This window comes from Gastrolobium bilobum, unplaced genomic scaffold (genome assembly GCF_033153095.1).
Source record: "Gastrolobium bilobum isolate Gb01-03AN ecotype WA unplaced genomic scaffold, APGP_CSIRO_Gbil_v1 utg15473, whole genome shotgun sequence".
In the NCBI taxonomy this organism is placed as follows: Eukaryota; Viridiplantae; Streptophyta; class Magnoliopsida; order Fabales; family Fabaceae; genus Gastrolobium; species Gastrolobium bilobum.
In genome coordinates, this window is record NW_026897632.1 from 301,251 (window position 1) to 321,908 (window position 20,658).

At 31.9% G+C, this 20,658-nt stretch overlaps 2 protein-coding genes across 2 annotated transcripts; both read right to left on the reverse strand.

The window, feature by feature from the left end:
• Window positions 1-183: 183 nt before the first annotated feature.
• LOC133308846 (nucleolar protein 16) lies at window positions 184-2,293 on the reverse strand. The gene is made up of 3 exons (XM_061509569.1): window positions 1,919-2,293; window positions 608-729; window positions 184-524 (listed from the first exon to the last, which is right to left on the reverse strand). Exons 1-3 carry the CDS (start codon window positions 2,196-2,198, stop codon window positions 408-410), a joined length of 519 nt encoding a protein of 172 aa, XP_061365553.1. The 5' UTR covers window positions 2,199-2,293; the 3' UTR covers window positions 184-407.
• A 1,389-nt stretch (window positions 2,294-3,682) lies between these two features.
• On the reverse strand, window positions 3,683-10,145 carry LOC133308816 (ABC transporter C family member 4-like). Its single transcript, XM_061509529.1, has 11 exons — window positions 8,031-10,145; window positions 7,630-7,950; window positions 7,433-7,519; window positions 6,717-7,337; window positions 6,413-6,577; window positions 5,440-5,734; window positions 4,923-5,137; window positions 4,385-4,690; window positions 4,222-4,285; window positions 3,890-4,129; window positions 3,683-3,783 (listed from the first exon to the last, which is right to left on the reverse strand). The coding sequence occupies exons 1-11, from the start codon at window positions 10,143-10,145 to the stop codon at window positions 3,683-3,685; spliced, it is 4,530 nt and encodes a 1,509-aa protein (XP_061365513.1).
• Between the last annotated feature and the right edge of the window lie 10,513 nt (window positions 10,146-20,658).

Consider the following 20,658-nt stretch of genomic DNA (forward strand, 5'->3'; position numbering starts at 1 on the left):
GAAAATGAACTCAATTCATATAGTTGAGACCAGCATAAAATTTAACTCGGTAATAGAGAAAATATTAAAAAAAGATAGTACAAAATGAGTGTATTTATGACATTACTCCCATATTGAAAATAAATTCAATTCTTATTTTATTTTCGTGGAATGCTTCAACTTATGCAGCAAAATTCAACCCATGTGTAAATTTCAAAGCATTAACAACATTTCCTAATGATCTTACTCGTTTAAGTCTCGAAGTGTTAAAGAATAAATGCAAAAGATGAAAAATACATCCACAGTATCAGCAAAATTTCAGCCGATTTCGAGACATAATAATCCAATCATTTCCACGTCCATGGATCAAAATTACAACTTACACCCTTTAGTATGCAATCGTCATACTAGTCTAGAGGGGAAATATTTCATTTGGTCAGAATCAGAGGATTCTTATTACTATGCATATGATACCTCTTGCATAGTTTCTCTAAAGTCGCAAGTGAATGCTGCATGGGGTTTAGCTTTATATCCATGAACATACTCTGCAAAAACAAGACAAACATGTAAGCACCCAGTCTCACAATTTGTTAAGTCCTGAAAACTGAAAATAAAAGCAATATCCAACCTGATAATCATCTCCATATTTATCTACTAGGCGACTGATATGAACACGCTGCATTGCAGTCAACGGTTTAGGAGGTGCAGTTTTTCCATCTCTCCGCTTCTTTCCCAAGGCTGATTTCAAGTCTACACAAACCAAAGAAAAGATATATAAAATAAGACAAAGCCTGAGAGCCAGTATACATGGCCTGCCACTGTATTCAATTTTAAGAAAAGAATAGTGAGAGCAAGGAGGGTAGGAGCTAACAAGTAACAACCATATAACTGATACGCAAATGAGTTTGTTAAGCAAAAATACCCATCTACCCAATTGAATGCTTAGAACTACTTAAGTTTGAAGCACGAGCAGTCAAGCAGGACGCTTTGCTTCAAGTCAATTAAGCTTCCAACAAGAACTATTTCAGGACCTTGAGACCAGAGAAGCCATTTAGAGGGAAGAAATATGAATTGAGCTACAATAATAAGTGTAGAGAAACCCGTGAGAGATAACTTGAAAGACAATCCCAACTCTAACTAGGGATGTGCATGGGTCGAACCGAATCGGATTTTTTGAAAAAAACAAACCGAATTAGTTTAAATGGTTCGGTTCGGAAGTGATTCAGTTCGGTTCGGAACCGGTTCGGATTGACCCTCTTTTGAAAAGAAAATAAAAATAAAAATGTAAAAAATAAAGTTATAAAAATCAATTTGGTTCGGTTCTTAAATTGGTTCTAAAAACCGATTCGGTTCAAAATGGTTCGGTTCTTAAACTGGTTCTAAAAACCGATTCGATTCATGGACTGATTCTTTAAATACTGGTTCAGTTCATGAACTGATTTTTAAAAACCGGTTATTTTAGAGGCGGTTCGGTTCATGGTTCACACTCATTGAGAGTGTGCTTGATAGAAAACATGGTAAAAGGAAAAACATGGTAAAAGGAGAATGGAGTGAACATGGAAATGTTTAATTTTCACTCGAGGCTCTTAAAATAGAGACTGGAAGAAGAAAATACAAGTCCCTATTTATGAATAAAAGACGTTCATCTCATTATCAACAGCTACTCGAGTTTGCTATACCAGGCAAGTTTAAAATAATTTGCGTCTCATATTTTCAACTCATTTAGTTTCCAACAACTCCTCTATTCAATCATTCATTCGACAAGGAAGCCAATTGAACATATCACAACGAATGACTTTAAGGGCAAAGAAAAACAAAAAGAGAGAGAGAGAAATTTTGGCTACGCTAACATCAATCAGATGTGAAATGTATTAACTAGTTCCCCAAAAAAAGAAGAAACATGTAAAAGCGTAGAAATTAAAAGAGAAACATGACTGACCGTCTTCTTCGAGATCGCTGCCAGAATCTGAGTGGGAATCGCTTTGTGGAGTGTTTCTGATGGTGAGCGAGTTCGGGTTGGAAACGACGCCGAAGGAATTATAATTGTGATTAACGCTGCCTTTGTCGTCCCACTCGGGGTTTAGGTCACTGTCAACCACAGACTGTAATAGCTTAGGAGGAACAGAAAACGCAGGCTTGAAAATCCTAGGGTTCTTCTTCGGCAATCCTACTCGAACCTTCGTTCTCGATTGCTTGTATTTTCTTCGCGACCTTCCCATTCTCTTTCGGCGTAGGAGCAGGAGAAGAAGAGTTTACTGCGTTTTCAGGAGAGGTTTATTTCAGGTTTAGGGCTTAAGGGATCAGAATTGCCGAAGGAATTATATTAGGTTTAGGTTTTTTAGGGTTTACTGAATTCCCGATACTACAACGGCGTCGTTTCCTCCTGATTTGCTTCCTCTTTAAACTCGGATTCATATCAACATATTTTTTTTAATTAAATTTCGATATTAATATTTATCCCGTTAAACAACATTAAATTATAACATTTACTTAAAATAACTGTGTGTGAAAGAAATAGAAATCATAGTAAAAAAAGTGAAATGATTTTTTTAATTTAATATTAAATAAAAAATATTAATTTTAATTAAAGTAATTATCTTTTAAAAAGATAAATATTTTCCCTTAAATTTTATAATATAAATATTTATTTTTTATTTTATTTTAAATACTAGATATGATTTAATAATGGCAAATCCGAGTCTCATTTTTTTGTATACTTACCTTAATTATAATATTCCCTTTTTATCTCCTGCGTATCATACACACGCTAATAGCATTATTTTTATGTGGTTGGTGTATACAAATCTTAAGATTGAATGGGGTTCAAATATTTCTCCTTTTTTGCCTTATTTTGTCTATCATAATTATTGAGTGACAATTAAGTTAGATGAAACAGCAATATATGATAAGATTTTGTTAAAAAAAATACATATATATCTTAATTCACCACAATTTCTCTCTCTCTCTCTCTCTCTTTGTATTTTATTTGCTACTTAATTCATTGTAATTTGTAAATATAGGATTATGGAGAAAAAAATAAGAAGTGAAGATTTTATTTTTATTTTTTTTCTCGAGGTTAGTGTGCATGGAAACACTCACGCCAAATCATGACTTCCAAATTCAGTGGAATAATTTGTCATTTCTCATTAGAAACCCAAGAGATTAGCACATAAAACTTAAAAGGAGAGTTTATCAACAAACAAACAAAAAACCCTTAAAAGGAGAAAAATCCTAATTTGAGACATCTCGGGATGATCAGGATTCTTCGGTTCTTTTTTGATAACTCAATGAAATTACTCTTCTTCGTTACACAAAATGAACATTCCCCAATTTTTTGAAAATATCCATGAACGTATGATGCATGCTTGGTGAAACAACATAAAAGCCATTTTAATTGTTTCTTCCATTCCCTTTTGCAAATCTCTAGAATTATATTACTAATTGAATGAAATGCTACTGCAAAACCAATGGTACCACTCATTACACTGGTTGCTGTAGTGCCAAAGATCAGGACCTACTACAGTTTGAATTGTGTATACTAGCGCTAGTGTGGCCAAATGTACTTAAGAGTCTCAGACTTAATGAATTAATAACCATGGTGCAATGAAACAGTAAGTGAATTATTATGTCTCTATAGGAAGATGTTTTATCGTGTCATTGGCATATGGATGCAGCTATCTCAAGAGGAGCATGAAAGTATATCTTATATTCCGGTGGAGCGGTTGGCATACTCTTGAACTAATTCCCCAAAGAGAGATGTCCCTTGAAGCAAGTTGGAGGGCTTATCAAATTCTTTCGCTTGCCCTATTACAAAGAGGACAAGAACATAGTTTAGGCTTCTATGGTCAAAACATAAAGGTCCTCGATGATCATTAATTTAGTGAAAGAGCATGCAAAGAGAATATCATACCTGCATCTACGACTAAAACTCTATCACAATCCATGACTGTTGGTATTCTGTGAGCAATGCTGATTATGGTACAGGCTGCAAAGTCCTCTCTAATGATCTTTTGAATTACACCATCAGTTTGAGAATCAACAGAAGCAGTTGCCTCATCCATAAACAAGAGCTTGCTTCGCTTAAGCATAACCCGCCCCAGACAAAGCAACTGTCTCTGCCCCACACTCCAGTTCTCTCCATTATCCACCACTTAAAGGTTTAAACAACATTCTCATTAGTAAAAATGACGAAATTCAAGAAGCTCAAAGAAAATGGTAAAAAACAAGAAGAGCTTTTTATACCTAAAGAGTCAAGCTTTTCAGGCTTAGAAACCACAGCATCTTTTAGTTGACAACGTTCCAAGCTCTACAACAATAAAAAGTTATTAGAATAGGCCAATGATTGAAAATCTTCATCAGGCATGAATTTTAAGCCTCATAAAGATGGAATTGGTGTATTATTTACCTTCCATATCTCTTCATCTGTATACTGTCCAGTAGGATCAATGTTGCTTCTGACAGTTCCTTCAAAAAGGACAGGCTCCTGAGGAATGATACCAAACCGAGATCTAAGATCATGAAGACCTAAGACGGATATGTCAATACTATCAACTATTATTTTCCCTCCTGAAGGTTCCACCAGCCTAAAGAACACTTGAATTAAAGTTGATTTTCCACTCCCAGTTCGACCAACAACACCAATCTTTTCTCCTCCATTAATGCTTAAAGTAATGCCTTTAAGAACCAGAGGAGTGTTTGGACGATATCTGACCTGTTCACCAAAAGCTCAAGTCATTACAATGGGGAAACAATAGTGTTGCTCAATGCAAATAGTGAAAAACTCATCATTGGCAATAGTGCCTGCCAAGGATAGTTGCTTAAACAAATCAAGATCAAGATCAGCAACATGTTCTGCAAATAATGTAATTGACCTATACAGAAAGGCAAGAACCCCCTGGGTACTAGAATGTAAAACATAACCAAATTGATCATATTCAAGTTACCTGCAAGTCTTTGATATCTACATTGCCTTGACCTGGCCAATTTAAAGGAGGCAGACGATCCTTAATTTTCCATGCTGGCTCCGATGGAATATTTGTAAACTGCTTTATCCTCTCAACAGATATCATTTTGTTTTCCACGTAACAGCTCATGAATACAACCAAGAACAAGACGCCATTTAAGGACAACCCATAAGAGAGAGATAAACCAACATTTTCTACATCAAGCAGAACAACCTAATCAGTTTATTATGTTAATAAAATTTTCACAGCAGCATAAATATCACTGGTTTACAAAATAGGCTTCTCAACATTATCCAAGACAAAGTGTCTACTTCACAGTGCAAGACTGCAAGCTATTTCAATTTTTAACGTGTAACTAATATATAAACTGTTTAGACATTAGAGGCACAAAGATAATAACCGAGTTATTTAAAGAAGCATTGTCTTGAAAATGTGTAACTAATTTACAAACAGACACTAGAGGCACAACACTAGAATTCCTTTAGTGTCAGTTTACCTGGCTTTATGATACTGCTAGGTAAGATGATCATGAACATTGCAGAAATGCACAAGATTAAGCTTCCAAGGAATTCTAAGCGAAATCCCAACCACTCATTGGAACTGTAGTTGTGGAAATCCATTCGCAAATTAGCATTCACCCGTTCGCGATTTTCTTCACAAAATTTGTTTTGTTTTCTGAACGCGCGGATTGTCATGACCCCTGCAATGCTTTCAGAGAAGTGATGAATAACAGGAGCTTTGGTAATTGAATCCAGTCGAGTTAATTCACGAGATGAAGTAAGATAGTAACCCTGCAAGATCAAAAAAGAGAAAGCAAACACACAAACTGTTGTACATAAAGTACACAATATACATTTAATTGAGAACAAATTACATTCTACTGCTGTGGATTATATGGTTAACCCTTCTGTGAAATGAGCTCTACTCCAGCCTTGCAAATTACTTCAATATTTTAACTGAAAACTCTCTATATAACTTAACATATTGGAAGTTATAGATAAGCCATTTTTATTCATGTTCCAAGCTGAAACATATTTTTGGATTTTAGACATTGTAAATCTAAGAAAGGCAAAGCACTCGGTCCATGTCATTTATGATGCTATTCATCTGAGACATAGATCTATCAGAATTATCTAACCAATACATTTGACAAACAGGTTAATCATACCCTGTAACACCCTCAATAAAATAAAAATTAAATAAAATAATTTTTTTTTTTTTAAAGATAAGCACATAACCTATCAACAATTGAACATTACCTAAGACATATTTGAATTCAATACATTTTTTTAAAGATAAGCACATAATGTTTTTTTAATCACGGAGAAATTCATTTTATTAGCAAGTTCTTCACTTATTTTCCTTTGAATTCACTTATCTTTGCAGTCAAAGACATATTTGACAATTGCATATTAAATGATACTCTACAATAACAAAATAAAAGTTAAGAATATTAGGGTGTTACATACCCGGTACCATATACTCAACCAAACAAAAGGAATTATCAAGAACGCTGTTGGCCAAGAATTTTGACAGGTGACGATGAAGATGCTGAGAAGTGTAATGTACAAGGCAATAACAAATGCCATGTACAATGGGAGAAGGACATCAACATTAGCCTGATCGGTGGATGCCTGTATAAGTTAAACATAAAAAAAAATATCATCATATAAGTATGTGCTTAAGATAGGAAATGTAAGAGTCTATATCATTATGGATTAGATTCTTCAATACAACGTTTAGCACAGAATACTTGCGCAGTGAAGTTCTTACCCTACTTAGAATTCTCCCAGATGGTGTCGTGTCAAAGAAAGACATAGGTGCATGCAAGATGCTACGAAGAATTTGTGTAAAGAAAATTTGTGCTGTCTTTAGCCCCAATAATGTAAAGGAGTAGGATCTTATCACAATCAAAATGACCGAAACAAAGGCAATAATTGCATAAATAGAAATAAACTGAGAAGGGTTAAACACTTCAGCACGCTTTTCTGAGGTTTCATATGCCAGCCAATAATCACTTGCCATCATAGACCCTTGCCATAACAAAGAAAAAAGCAATACTCCTGAAATGCCCCACCATCCAAAAGCCTCAGTGCAGTAGAGTTTATACTCATGTAAGCTCACTTTGCCAGTTTCTCTCTCCTCTTCTTTGATGAGTTTAGAACTTTTCATGCCAGGCTCGGGCTGGTCAAGAGAATTGCTTTCACCATTACTTTTCATGCCAGCCTCTAGAGATTTCTTTGATTTTTTCAAATTTTCACCGGGTAGGACCACACCCTGCTCTACTAGTTCCATAGAGGTCTCATGTGCAGCCACCAGAGCTTTAAAATCCATTCCAGAATCTAGTATATCATTGTACTTCCCTGATTGAACTATCATGCCATCCCTCATCACCTTTAGCAAGCAAATATAAGTATTCGAATTACTCTCCAAGTCAAATTGAAGATTAAAGCAGATGAAGCATTATAGGATGAGAAAAAGAGACTTACTAATATAAGATCTACATTATGTAGGAAATCTACTTGGTGTGTTACAAGAATAATAGTCTTGCCTTTTAGAGCTCCCCTCACGCATTCCTGTATAAAAAGCATACATACAACAAACATTAAAAAGGTTACTTCAAGCAACAAACTAGCACATTCCTGCTACTATTCAGCGAGGACTCTTCAACTTTGAGAATAACCACCTTAAATATTTCAGAGCCAGTGTGAGCATCAACAGCACTGAAGACATCGTCAAGAAGATATATATCACAGTCTTGATATATAGCCCTCGCAAGTTGTATTCGCTGCTTCTGGCCTCCACTTAGGTTGATGCCACGCTCACCAATCTCTGTCTGATCCCCATAATCCATCATTTCCAAATCTTTCTCCAAAGAACACACCCTGATAACTTCATTATACTTATATCTGTCCATCGGCAAACCAAACAGAATGTTTTCTTCAATGGTCCCATTCTGAATCCAAGATGTTTGTGAAACATAAGCAACACTCCCACAAACCTGAACCTGTTAACAGAAATATATAATTATAATCATACTCAACAAGAAATGCCTACATAGTTCTGATATCTCAACAAGAATCATACCTTTCCAGAAATTTTGCTCATCTCACCAAGAATTGATGCGACGAGAGATGATTTTCCCGACCCCACAGTACCAACAATTGCTGTAAGCTCTCCCTTTTTTATCTTCAAATTAATATTTTTCAAGTCCTGTTGCAGGTCATCATCATTCCAACTAAAGGTCCCATTTTTTATCTCCACAGCTGTTTGTTCACCACAGCCTTCATCTCTCTCAACCGAATCATTCGACAATTCCCTGCTCAACATGAAATTATCTAACCTCTCCAGTGATATCATTGCTTGTGAAATAGATATCATAGCCTGTGGGAATGCCCTAATAGGTTCCTGCAAGATCTTGAACACAGTTGTTGCGGTGAAGACAGTAGCTGCATCAAGTGGAACTCCCAGCAAAATAGCCGTACCAAACGTTAGAGTTGATATCAATAATGGTGTGCTCCACATCACAACAGTATTGCCACAAATTGAGAACATCAACTTGGAAAGCCAACTGAACTCTGACTCACGGAAACCCATAATCTTCCCGTTGAAATGTTCTTCCCAAGCCTGAAACTTGATCACGCGCATGTAATTAAGCATCTCATTCACGGCTTTCATTCTCGAGTCACGGTTCTTCATCACATTCAACTGGAAACTGTTGTTTCTACGTGTAGCAATCACAACAAACACAAGAACACCAACAAGTCCAAGGATCGCCGTTACTGCTGAGGCACCTAAACAATTGTAAAGCAGTAATAAGCCAATACCAAGTTGAAGTGGCATTAACCACAGAGCATGTAACTGCATCATCATATCAGAGAGTTGTTGGGTATCAACAGCCATGTAATTCACAATGGTCCCTACTCCATGATCCTGCCGAGCAGAGCATGATAGCATTAACCCCTTCTTGTACAAAGAAGGAATGACACTGCTTCGGATAAGCATCCCAAGCTTCTGAGCATTGAAGTAGTAATGGTGAGTGGACAAGACTTCTATGAATTTAGCAACGAGGAGAATCAACACGAGGTAGTACCCTTCATATACAGACCCTCTCTTCCCTGAAGTGAAATCAATAAAACTTTGTATGAGAATCGGTCCTACAAACATGACAGAGAGTCTAACAATGGAAAGGAATGCAATGAAGGCTAACTCCTTCCAGAAGCATCGAAGCAAAGTGATTCGAACTGGATGCTTCGAACTCTCGTTTGATTTGGGCCATTTAGATTCAAAGAGAGATAACATCCTCTCAGCTCTATGCTCAGGGGAAAGTGTTGGAATCTCATCAATCTTCAACGGCGACTTGTACCCTTTATTCAATAAAGGATTTATCCAAATCCAAAATGCCTTGGAAACTATAGAAGCTGAAGCAAAGCCAGTAACCTCAGATTTACTCAGAGCATCATCATATAGCTTCGTTTCCTCATCAATAAGTGGTTCTGTTTTTGCTGCCGACAAAATGCCAGTGGATCCTTTAACCGCAACAAAAAGAAGAAATAGAGACAAAGGAAATGAAATGAAAGAGACCACGTCATCCACCTTAAAGATGAAATCTTTGGTTTCGTCCACATCCACATAGACCAAACGAATAACTCCAGACGCTGTGAAGAATGAAATGAAAATGAAATTTGCAATCCAATAAACTCGAAGCCATAGTGGGTGTGCAACAGCTTCAAATCTTTTCTCGTGGATGATTAAGATTGCAAGTATTGCATGAGTTATGGCCTGGACTAACCAAAACACTCCATCAACTTGCATCCATGGCATCTTGGGGCAACTGCTAAATACCAGAATGGAAGCAACCGTGTACAAAATGGCCAAAACAACCGTTGCAGTCAAAGTTAACTTAAACCAAATAGTTGTCAAGTAAGAAGACCTGTTATTTCTGATAAGCGGCTTGTTGAGGTCATTGTGGGAGCCTCCATTGGTGGTGAACCTTTTAAAGAGCTTGGTGACAGCAAACACAAAGAAAATGAGCAATAGTAGGACATCAACAGTAGACAACAGAGCTCTCTGAGGACAGGGAGAGAGAAAAATAAACCTCAGCCATTGAGGTAGAGTTGAGATAAATGTATCCCCTGAAATTTGCTTCACCGGGGATGTACATGAGAGGGAGGTGATCCAAGACGCAGATTCGGATGACATTTTTGTCCACCCTCAAGAAACTTCTGGTGTTTTGCGACCAAGCTGATTAACTTTGCATACACCCTCCAAGAATCAGAGTTAATTACTAAATTATTAAATACCACTGACAGCTTAAAAAACGAAGAAACGTAATAAAGTTGGAGAAGTTATACAAAGGGTTTCCAGTGAATAACTAAAGGGCTAATCCTGAAAGTGAACACAAATAACAACTCACGGGGAAAAAGGAAGAAAAGTCTAAAGCCTGAACAAGGAAAAAGGCGCAAAAGTATGATGAAATGAAAAATGACGATAGAACGAAAAGCTGTAGTTTGAAGCAGGTACCAACATATCTAAGTATATAAATATATAATGTATCCAATAAAAAAAAACATCTCTAAATATATTATATATCACGTGGAACACGTGCAAGCACGTATCCTTCGAACAAAAAAAAAAAACAAATCCCTCCATAAAATATCAAAAGGGATTATAGTTTCTTATTTTGTCTTATGCTCGCTCACTTTTTTTTTTTTTGTGTTGAGACCGGTGGCGGACTCAGAAAAAAGAATTTATGTCCGCACATTTAGTGACGTGTCCCGAAATTTTTTTGATATAACTTTTATATTGAAGAGTTAACTTATTAATGTAGAAAAAACATATAAGGTGAATAGCAATTCTAGACTGATAAAAACATAAACTAGTAAAAGATTACGTATAAATTAAGGAAAAAATGTGAGTCATTTTTATTTTATTTTTATAACAAAATGTGAGTCATTTTAAATGATGTAAAATTATGTCATTTTAAGTGAGAGAAAGAGATAGATCATGAGGGAGAGAGTGGACAAAATAAAAAATAAAGGTGTGGATTTTATCTTTTTGTGAGAGTGAAATGGCACAAGTTATGTCATTGAAAAGGACAAACACTTTTCCCATAAATTAAAGGTTACTAGTGAAGCTATGTCCAATTATTATTGAGTTGAGTGATTGAACTGTGCAAACTCAGAAAATCAAGTCATCTTATCTCTTCAGTTACTACATGAAAAATAGTAATCTGCCATAAGAATTATTGATATTTAATCTCAACACAAAAAAAGTATTTAACATCTGCATTGCAAAATTAACAATGACTAATATAAATATTGAACCAAAAAAATAAATAAAGACCTCCAAACAAAAAAACAAAAAAAACAAAAAAAAAAACTAAAATCAAAGTTTTTATGTCCGCAATGCGGACATGTACCCGGTCCTGGGTCCGCCGCTGGTTGACACCAAATGCTAGAAACTATATTCCCAAAGCCACTAGGTTTGGTAGAGAGGTTTTAATAGATTATATTAAGTTTTGTGTTTAATTTTTTATGCATTAAAAAAAACACCTATATTCCCAATCATAAAAGCTAAAATGCAAAATTCAATAGAGTGGTACCCCAGCTTCTTTGCGGTGCTCTGCGAGCTACGTAAGATCACATACTATCTTAAAAACTTGTCGTGGAACTCGTGGAATCTATTTCACACAAAAATAAAAAAGGAATCTAAAATTTAAATTTTGTATCAATATTTTTTCGAGTTCATGTTTTCTTATGTTGTAAGATAGTATCAGAGAAAAAAAATAGAGACAAATTAAATGTGAATTTCATATTTTATATTAAAAAAAAATTAATTGACACGAAAAATGAATTTGTGCAATTTTTCTCTACTGTAACAACAGGAGAGCATGATTCCCGTATTTTTTATAATACTAATTTTAAAGTTAGTATTGTGTTAATATATTTTATTGATTTTTTCTTTTAAATAAGCATAGCTGCCGCATCAGATGTAGACCTCCTTTCTTTAGCAGCAGCAGAAAGGGTTAATTATTAGGAAGGTTTTTTGTTAATATTTTTTAGGGATTGATTTATTAATTACAACTTTTAAAACAAGGATTAGTGAGGCACCCTTTTTTAACATAGTGCTACTTTAAATGCCTGTTTGGTGTGATAGGTTATGACATTTTCAATTGTTTGGTGTGACCATTGTATAGTATAAGCTTATACAGCAGCATCCATTTACACATCAAAATGATGTATACCTTAATCAAGCCTAAAGGCGTAGGATTAAGCCTGATAAGGGGTTGATGTATTAATGTTGCTTAAAAGTACAATTAAAATATATTTTTTATATATATTAATTTTTAAAATATTGGAGAATATTATCTTATACAATATCATACCAAACGCATGATAGTATTAAAATTTTGTCAGGTCTTATACTATCAGGGCCTGTTTGGTGTGATGTATAAGACCTGATAGTATAAGCTTATACTATACGTTATGACATTTTCAGTTGTTTGGTGTGACCATCGTATAGTATAAGCTTATACAGCAGGACCCCTTAATACATCAAAACGATGTATTACTTAATCCGGCCTAAGAGGGATGGATTAGGCTCGATAAGTGATAATGTATTAATATTGCTTACAAGTACAATTTTCAAGAACTAATATATCGTCTCAATATTAATATATTAAAATAAAATTTTTTAATATATTAATTTTTAAATTATTATAAGATATTATCTGATACAATATTATACCAAACGCTGGATAGCATTAAAATTTAATCAAGTCATATACAATCAGGTCTTATACTATCAAGTCTTATACTATCAAACATTATCTAATACTATATATCAAACATGCCCTGAGGTCTTATACTATCAGGCTTTATCTTATATTATGCACCAAACATACCCTTGATTTGCCAGGGTTTGGAAAGGACGAACTTGGACTACAAATACAATTGGCTTGAGAGAAACCACGTAGAGGAATGGTCTCCTCCAGTTTTTGGAAAAATGATCAAAGTGCCATATTTTTTTGTTAAAAATTACTTGAATGTCACACTTCGCAAAAAAAAATCCAAAATGCTACGTCACATAACTCGCTACAACACCTAGCGAGTTAGGTGTTGACACGTGGGAGAAGGTGCATGGCCAGGTAAATCGTTGCGCAGTGCAACTATGTAGCATAATATGTTTAGTCAGCTTCTGACACGTGGCAATTGTGCTATGCACATAGCATGTTTAGTCATCTTTTCTAACATGTACAACGTGCTATTCAGTATAGCATATTACTGAATAATTGTATAATTCAATCTATATTAATTTAAATAATTGTATAATTATTAATTAATTATTTTTAGGAGTGTTATTTTTAGGAATGTTAATTAATTTCATTTGATTTAGTTAACGCTAAGTTAAAAAAAAATTGAAGCATAAAGGAATGTAATTTAATCTAGGAGTGTTTATGAATTAAATGTAATTTATGTTTGTTAAGTATTTTAGTTTAATTTTAGAGGAATGTTATACTTATAACTTTTTTTTTTACAACCATATCTTAACACCGTTGATTTTCGTCAATCAATGGTTATGATTTTCGTAAATTAAACTCGTTAATTAATTATTAATTCACAATAAATGATAATCGTTGAGTGGCGGAAATCAACGGTTAAGATATGGTTGTAAGAGATTGTAAAAAAAAGATTATAAGTATAACCTTACTCTTAATTTTATATTAATTTAATTATTTTATGACACACACATAATATGCTATGCTACATAGCACATTTGTCACGTGTTAGAATTGTCACATGTCAGAAACTAACTAAACATGATATGTTGTGTAGCATATTTGATGCCAAGTACCAACACCTAGGGGTGTTAACGAGTCAAGCTTTATTCTTAAAAGGCTAAGTTTGTATTTAAATGAGTGAGTCTGACTAAGCCTGTTACTTGTTATAAATATAATTATTGGCCTGTGACTTGTCTTATTTACAAAAAAAAAAAAGCCTGATATAGCCTGTTAGCATGTTTTAAAAAAATAAGACAATAAAAATTTATTCAAACAAAATATGTATCAATAACACTAGTAATTTCATAAATATTCATAAATTCAAGGTATATCCAAACAACATAATATAGAATAAAATCATTCAAAAACTCTATTTAACCAATAAAATGGGAATGAAATTGATTGAGAATAAAGAGAGGGCTATTACAAGTAGTATATATAAAAAAAAATATACTAAGCCGGCTTGAGAGGCTCTTAGGCTGAGCTTTTGAATTGGAGCCTAAGGCCTTTTTATTAAACGAATTTTTATACATGTTCAAGCCTGGTGCCAATAATCAATTTTAGACATGTAAGCTCAGACCTTCACGAGCCGAGCCAAAGACTCATGGCTCGTTTAGCACACCTATCAACACCTAGCGAGTTAGGTGATATGGCATTTTAGAAAAAAAAATTACAAAATATGGCATTCGGATAACTTTTTGCAAAAAATGTGCCACTTTTATTATTGTCCTGTTTTTGCCATTTCCACAGGTAAAATGTTTGATAATGGTACTCATCATATGAGTATATAACTTCCCGTTATTGGGGAGTTTTTTTCATTAATTCTTTTAGGAATTAATTTATAAATTACAACTTTAAATGTTATGTAAGGAGTGGATTTTTTTATTTATTTTTTTCGGTAAACATCTAAGGAGTAAATTTTAAATAATAAATATCATTATATCAATCATTAATTAATATTTCTAAAATTATGTACTATTAATAAAAAAAGGATTACAGAACTCCATCCTAGTTCTTAGAAAGAGGAACGGAGAAAAGAATAATAACGACTTGTTTGTTTTCAGGTTTTGAAAACAACTATCTGTTTTTAAAAATAAAAACATAACGCGAAATTTGTTTGGGCACCTGTTTTTTAACTAGTATTTTTGAAAATTTATTGTTTATATTTTATTTATATAAATAAAGAACAAGAAATGTATAAAAAAAAGGACATTTTTTAAAGAAAAATTATTGCTTTTATCTTTGCAATTTCCCTGCTCTTATTCATTTGGGAGTAAGGACGTCAATTTAGGTTAATATCACACAAATATATCAATATAAACATCACATGAATTTTTATTCGTATCAAACATTTAATACGAAGGCGACTCACAACATGGATCAAACACTTGACATGGCCCGAAATCAAATATAATATGAGTTAAATCAAATATAAATTTTTGTGTCGTGTCAGTGTATGTGGTATGAAACTGACACACGGAGTTGCCAGAGCCATTATTGCCACTTCTACTATCGTCCTAAGGTTCTTAGATTTTAAAATTTATTCTTAAAATAAAATTGATCAAATAATTTTTTGACATTTTTATTCTATGAAATAATTTTTAAGAAATAATTCTATGAAATTTTGTATTAAAAAAAAAATAAACACAATCCTACAAAGCCCACGTTTTCTTGTTTTAAAACTTGAAAATATATAGGAAAAAAGTTATCAAACTATATAGTAAAATCAGGCACTCCCCTTTGATCTAGGGATGGTGAACCTGAAGATTCTGATAGCATTTGTGTGCTGCTCAATCTTCGAAATTTCAAATATTCACATGACTTCTTCCCTGGCGAGCTGGCAAAGGAACTGCTGTTTTTGTTTTTGTTTTAGTACTACAAAGGGGCTAACGCCCAAGACGGAAAATACACACACTAACTAGTTAAAGTACAGGAGTCAAGGGCCATTAAAAATAAATTGAATTCTTTGCCGATCAAACCATAAAACCTTAGTATAGGAAATTTATAAATATTCTATACAAATTCTCCCTTATTTATGTCCTAGCTTTACTTTGACATTTCTGCGGGAAAATGTAATTCAAAAATAAAAATAAAAAATGTTCGTTGGTACTGTTCAAATTAACAGTACCGCACAAAAAGTGCCACTATATATTAAAATGGCGCAAGAAGCGTAAAATTACACAACAAATGTGGAAAGAAAAACCTGTTTGAAAAATTGATGCAAAATAACGTTATAATTAAAAATTAAACAATAAAATAATGAATAATAAAGAATAAAATAATATAATAATAATAAATAAATATGTATATATATAATATAAATAATAAAATAAACATAAATAAAAATATTAAAATAGTATATATATATATATATATATATATATATATATATATACATAATAACATGATAATGCCGAGTAGAATTAAAAGATAAGGATGCTTATTTATAAAAAAAAATAAAAAAATAAGGATGCTTTAGATTTTTTTTACTATGTAATGATTATATGGTTACCATTTAGTTAGATTTTAGTGAGTTTGGTTAAAACGTAAAAAGATGTAATGATTAGTTAATAGAGTCAGCATAATTATCTATGTACGTACGGCAAAAAAATTAAAATATTATTATTTTAATAATTAATTATGAATAGGTTACAGTTTGAAAATTATTTTTGAATTTATTGCAGTTATTCACGCTCAAATTAGGTGTGACTATTCACGTTCAAATTAGGCGTGACTTTCAAGGCATTCACGCTTAATTTAGGCGTGAATCATCTGTTGTTGACACGTGGCAAAAAAAATCAACTTACGAACCGTAAAATTTTGGAAAGCCACAACTTTTGACTCGGGGATCCGAATGAGGTATTTTTTTTTTAATTCCACATAAATTTTCGAGATCTACGCAATGACATCTCATTTGATATATTTTATCTCTCACAAACACAATTCAAATTTGCAATAATTGTATTGTATAGTGTATTACCAAAAAAAAATTAAAAAATTATTATTAATAATAAAAAATAAATAAATATTTAATTTGTGATTTAAACTCAAAAATTGATTTGAAAAATCTGTATTAATAAAGAAAATAATTAAATAAATATTCTAAACACTTGGTAGAATATTTATAAATTTGTATATATTTTAATAATTAAATAAATAACATTGTACACTATTTTTTTTCAAACACTTGGTAGAGGCAAAAAAATTAAAATATTGCTCTTTTAATAAATAATTACGAATAAGCTGCCGTTTTGAATCTAATTACGAATATATTGCACTCATTCGCGCCCAATAATGGTACTATAATATTAAATTCAAAATTTAAAATTCAAATAACCTCCAATAAGTTGATTGCATTTTGTATTTAATAGGAGTTGATTGTGTTATGTGTTTAATAGGAGCTGATTGCGTTGTAAGTTTATGAGTTGGTTATAGATTGTCGCCAATTCAAATAAATTTGCTAATGGTTATTTGAATTTTGAATTTAATGTTATAGGAGTTGATTGCGTTTTGTATATAATATGAGCTGATTGTGTTTTGTATTTAATAGGAATTTGGTGTCATCTTATTCATAGATGAGTTTATCCACTTTGGTGCCATCTTTATAGTATCATTATTGTAAATTTGAATTGTGTTTATGAGAGATAAAATATATCAAATGAGATGTCGTTACGTAGATCTCGAAAAGTTATGTGGAACCAACAAAAAATTACCTCATTCGGATACCCGAGTCAAAAATTATGGCCTTATAAAGTTTTACGGTTAAACTGTTAATTTTTTGCGCCACGTGTCAACACCAGACGAGTCACGCCTAATTTAGACGTGAATGGCTTGAGAGTCACGCCTAACTTAGGGGTGAATAGTCACGCCTAATTTGGGCGTCAATGACTGCAATAAATTCGAAAATAATTTTCAAACTACAACTAATTCGTAATTAATTATTAAAATAGTAATATTTTAATTTTTTTTCATATATATATATAATAGGAAAAAAGAAAGAAAGCAGTAGCAAGTGGAAAAAAATAAACAAAAAAACAAAATGAAGGGAAAAACAGAGACCAAGAGAGAGGATAATTTGAGAGAAAATAAAAGAAAGGAAGACAGAGAGTGAAAGAAGAAAGAAAATAAAGGAGAAAATGATAACGAAAAGAGAAGGAGAAAAAGAAAAAGAAACGGATGAAATAAGAAGAAAGATAATATTTGGAGTAAAACTTCATTATCCTAATATTGTTTTTTTCATCTAATTCTTTGTAGAGCGAGGATATTCTAACTACCAAAAATTCTCACTACTAACTTACTACCCATCACATCATCATTGGATCAAAGAGAGAGAATGTTAAAAAGTTTTCGAAGAGAGAGAAAATGTTAATCTAATGGTGATTAGATAGGTAGTAAGTTGGTAGTAAAAAATTTTGGTAGTGAGAATATCCCTCTTCTTCTTTGTAAAGTTTATATTTTGAAATTATTTATTTAAAAGTTTTAAAATGTGTTGTTACTTTGTCAAATTATTTTCTTATGAATTTATTCTTCTCTTTTGTTTTATCTTCTATCTTTATTATTATGTATTTGTTGAATATGCACATGTTGATTGTAAAAATGATGAGAATCAAGATTACAGAATCAAAGAATTTCTTTAATACCAAATGAGTATTACGAAATATATATACTCACGAGTGGATTAGATGGTTATAGAGTAAATGACACCTTATTATGACTTGAGCTTTTCTATACAGAACTTTTCATATACAGAATCCATATAATTTGAGTGTTTATAGAGTTTGAGCATTAGTCATTATAGTTAAAGACTACATGTTTCTTTATGTGTTTGTATGTAGAAACTCACAAAGATTTGAATAGAACCCACAAACATTTGGGTATGTCTGAATGAAAACCCACAAAGGTTCGTGCTTATTTTTTTTTCATGATATTATTTTCTTATTGCAAACATATTTGAGAGAATGATATTTTTCACTAAAATAGTTGAATTGGTTATAGTTCGAAAATCCCAATATTTTTGAAATTTATCTCATGTTTGTCTGTTTTTATATTAACATTTCCAGAAAATAAGCATGTTAGTACGTGTAGCATTGAGTAGGATAAAACACTATGGTTAAAGACTTTGAAAAATATACGGAGATCGGTGTGGAGCAACTGATAGAATAAAAAAAATGTTAATTTTTAATTTAGATTATGATGTATTTCAGATGTAATAACAAGCTTGATTTCTGTATAATTAAATTTTAAAAATATTTTATCATATGTCTTAGTTTTTATCCGTTGTGTTAGAATCTCGTTATAATTATCATTATCTTATTTAAAATAAAATTTTAAAAATAATGTGATCCTCCATACGAATAAGTTATAGGGAATGTTACAGAAAACAGTATAAATCTACTATAAACGTGGGTTAATGTGGTAACCAGACAAGGAATTTGAAGTTTTAGAGTTTTTTAATTTTTACATTCATATTAAAGATTTAAGGATTTATTTTTATTATTGTTTCTTAAAGTTATATTTTAAAAAAACTACAATAAAAATTTAATTTGGATTTTTTATGTAATCATGTTTAAGATTTTTTTTATAATTTTTTTTTAATATAAAAACTCAAGAACACATTTCATTTATTTAATTTTTTTATAATATTTTTTTTAAACCACTACCTCTACCTTCGTTGCTACCACCGCTGCTAAACATTCTTCAACTTTCAAAATTCATTAATGAAATAAATTTAATCAAACATATTTTCTATATTTTTATCTGTAAAATAATTTTTCAAAAAGAAAAAGACACTTTCAATTTTAACGTAATAATTCAGCTATGATACAGAACATCCGCAACATACTTGCATTATAATAAGGGTTATGTTTATCTCATTTTACATGAGATAAACAATTTTTCTACACACTAAAAAAGTAAGTCTCACTACTTTTTTTCTTTCCTCTTACGTATGAGTTTCACTTATAATTTTATTTTTATAACATGAGGTAATCACTCTCCTACAATATAAGAAAAATATTTTCCTTATAATAAATCGCCATCATGGATTGGCTATCACTTTCGTAAAATTATTAACGGAAAACGAAAAAAAAAAAAAAAACTTGACATTGAGAATCCGAAATTATCTTCGTATATAATTCTATATTTCTATATCTGCTTCTTCTTTTTTTTTTTTAATAGGCTCCTTTCTTCCCATATTATGTTGGATATATAGGCCAATGCTGGTCTAATTTTTATTTTTTCAGACATGTTGATGGCAATTCACGTGACGCCTACTCTTACTCTTTTTATCAATTTTTAATTAATTCAACCTTAATTATCTTACGCAAATTGGTATTTTTTAGTATTTTCACAAATTTTGATTATTTAAACCGATTATAAAATTAATTTGAAATGTGAAATGAATCAAAAATAAAAATATTTAAATTTCTTTCAAATATAATATATTGCAATCAAATCAAATCAACGTAGTTAATCTTTTTTAGGGAGGATATTCTTACTACTAAAATTTTCTACTACTAATTTACTATCTATCTAATCACCATTGAATCAAAGAGGGAGAATGCTACAAAGTTTTTGAAAAAAGAGAAAATGTTGATCCAATAGTGATTAAATAGATAGTAAATTAATAGTAGAAAATTTTAGTAGTAAGAATATTCTTCTTCAACTTTTTTTTTTCCACGTAATTAACGCCTTTGCTATCAAATCAACGACCACTATTTGGTCTCTTTTTATCACATCTTCCTTTCCATCTTTTTTTGCTTAATAATTTGCCAATTGCAAGGAGACATTGACCACATTAACAAGTTTGTGAGTAAAAAATATCCGTATATCATATTCTAATAAAATTTTCTCAAAATATCATGTCATATTCTCGCTACGTGAGTCAATGAGAATGAATTAGACAACAAGAATGTCTATATTTTTATCATGTGT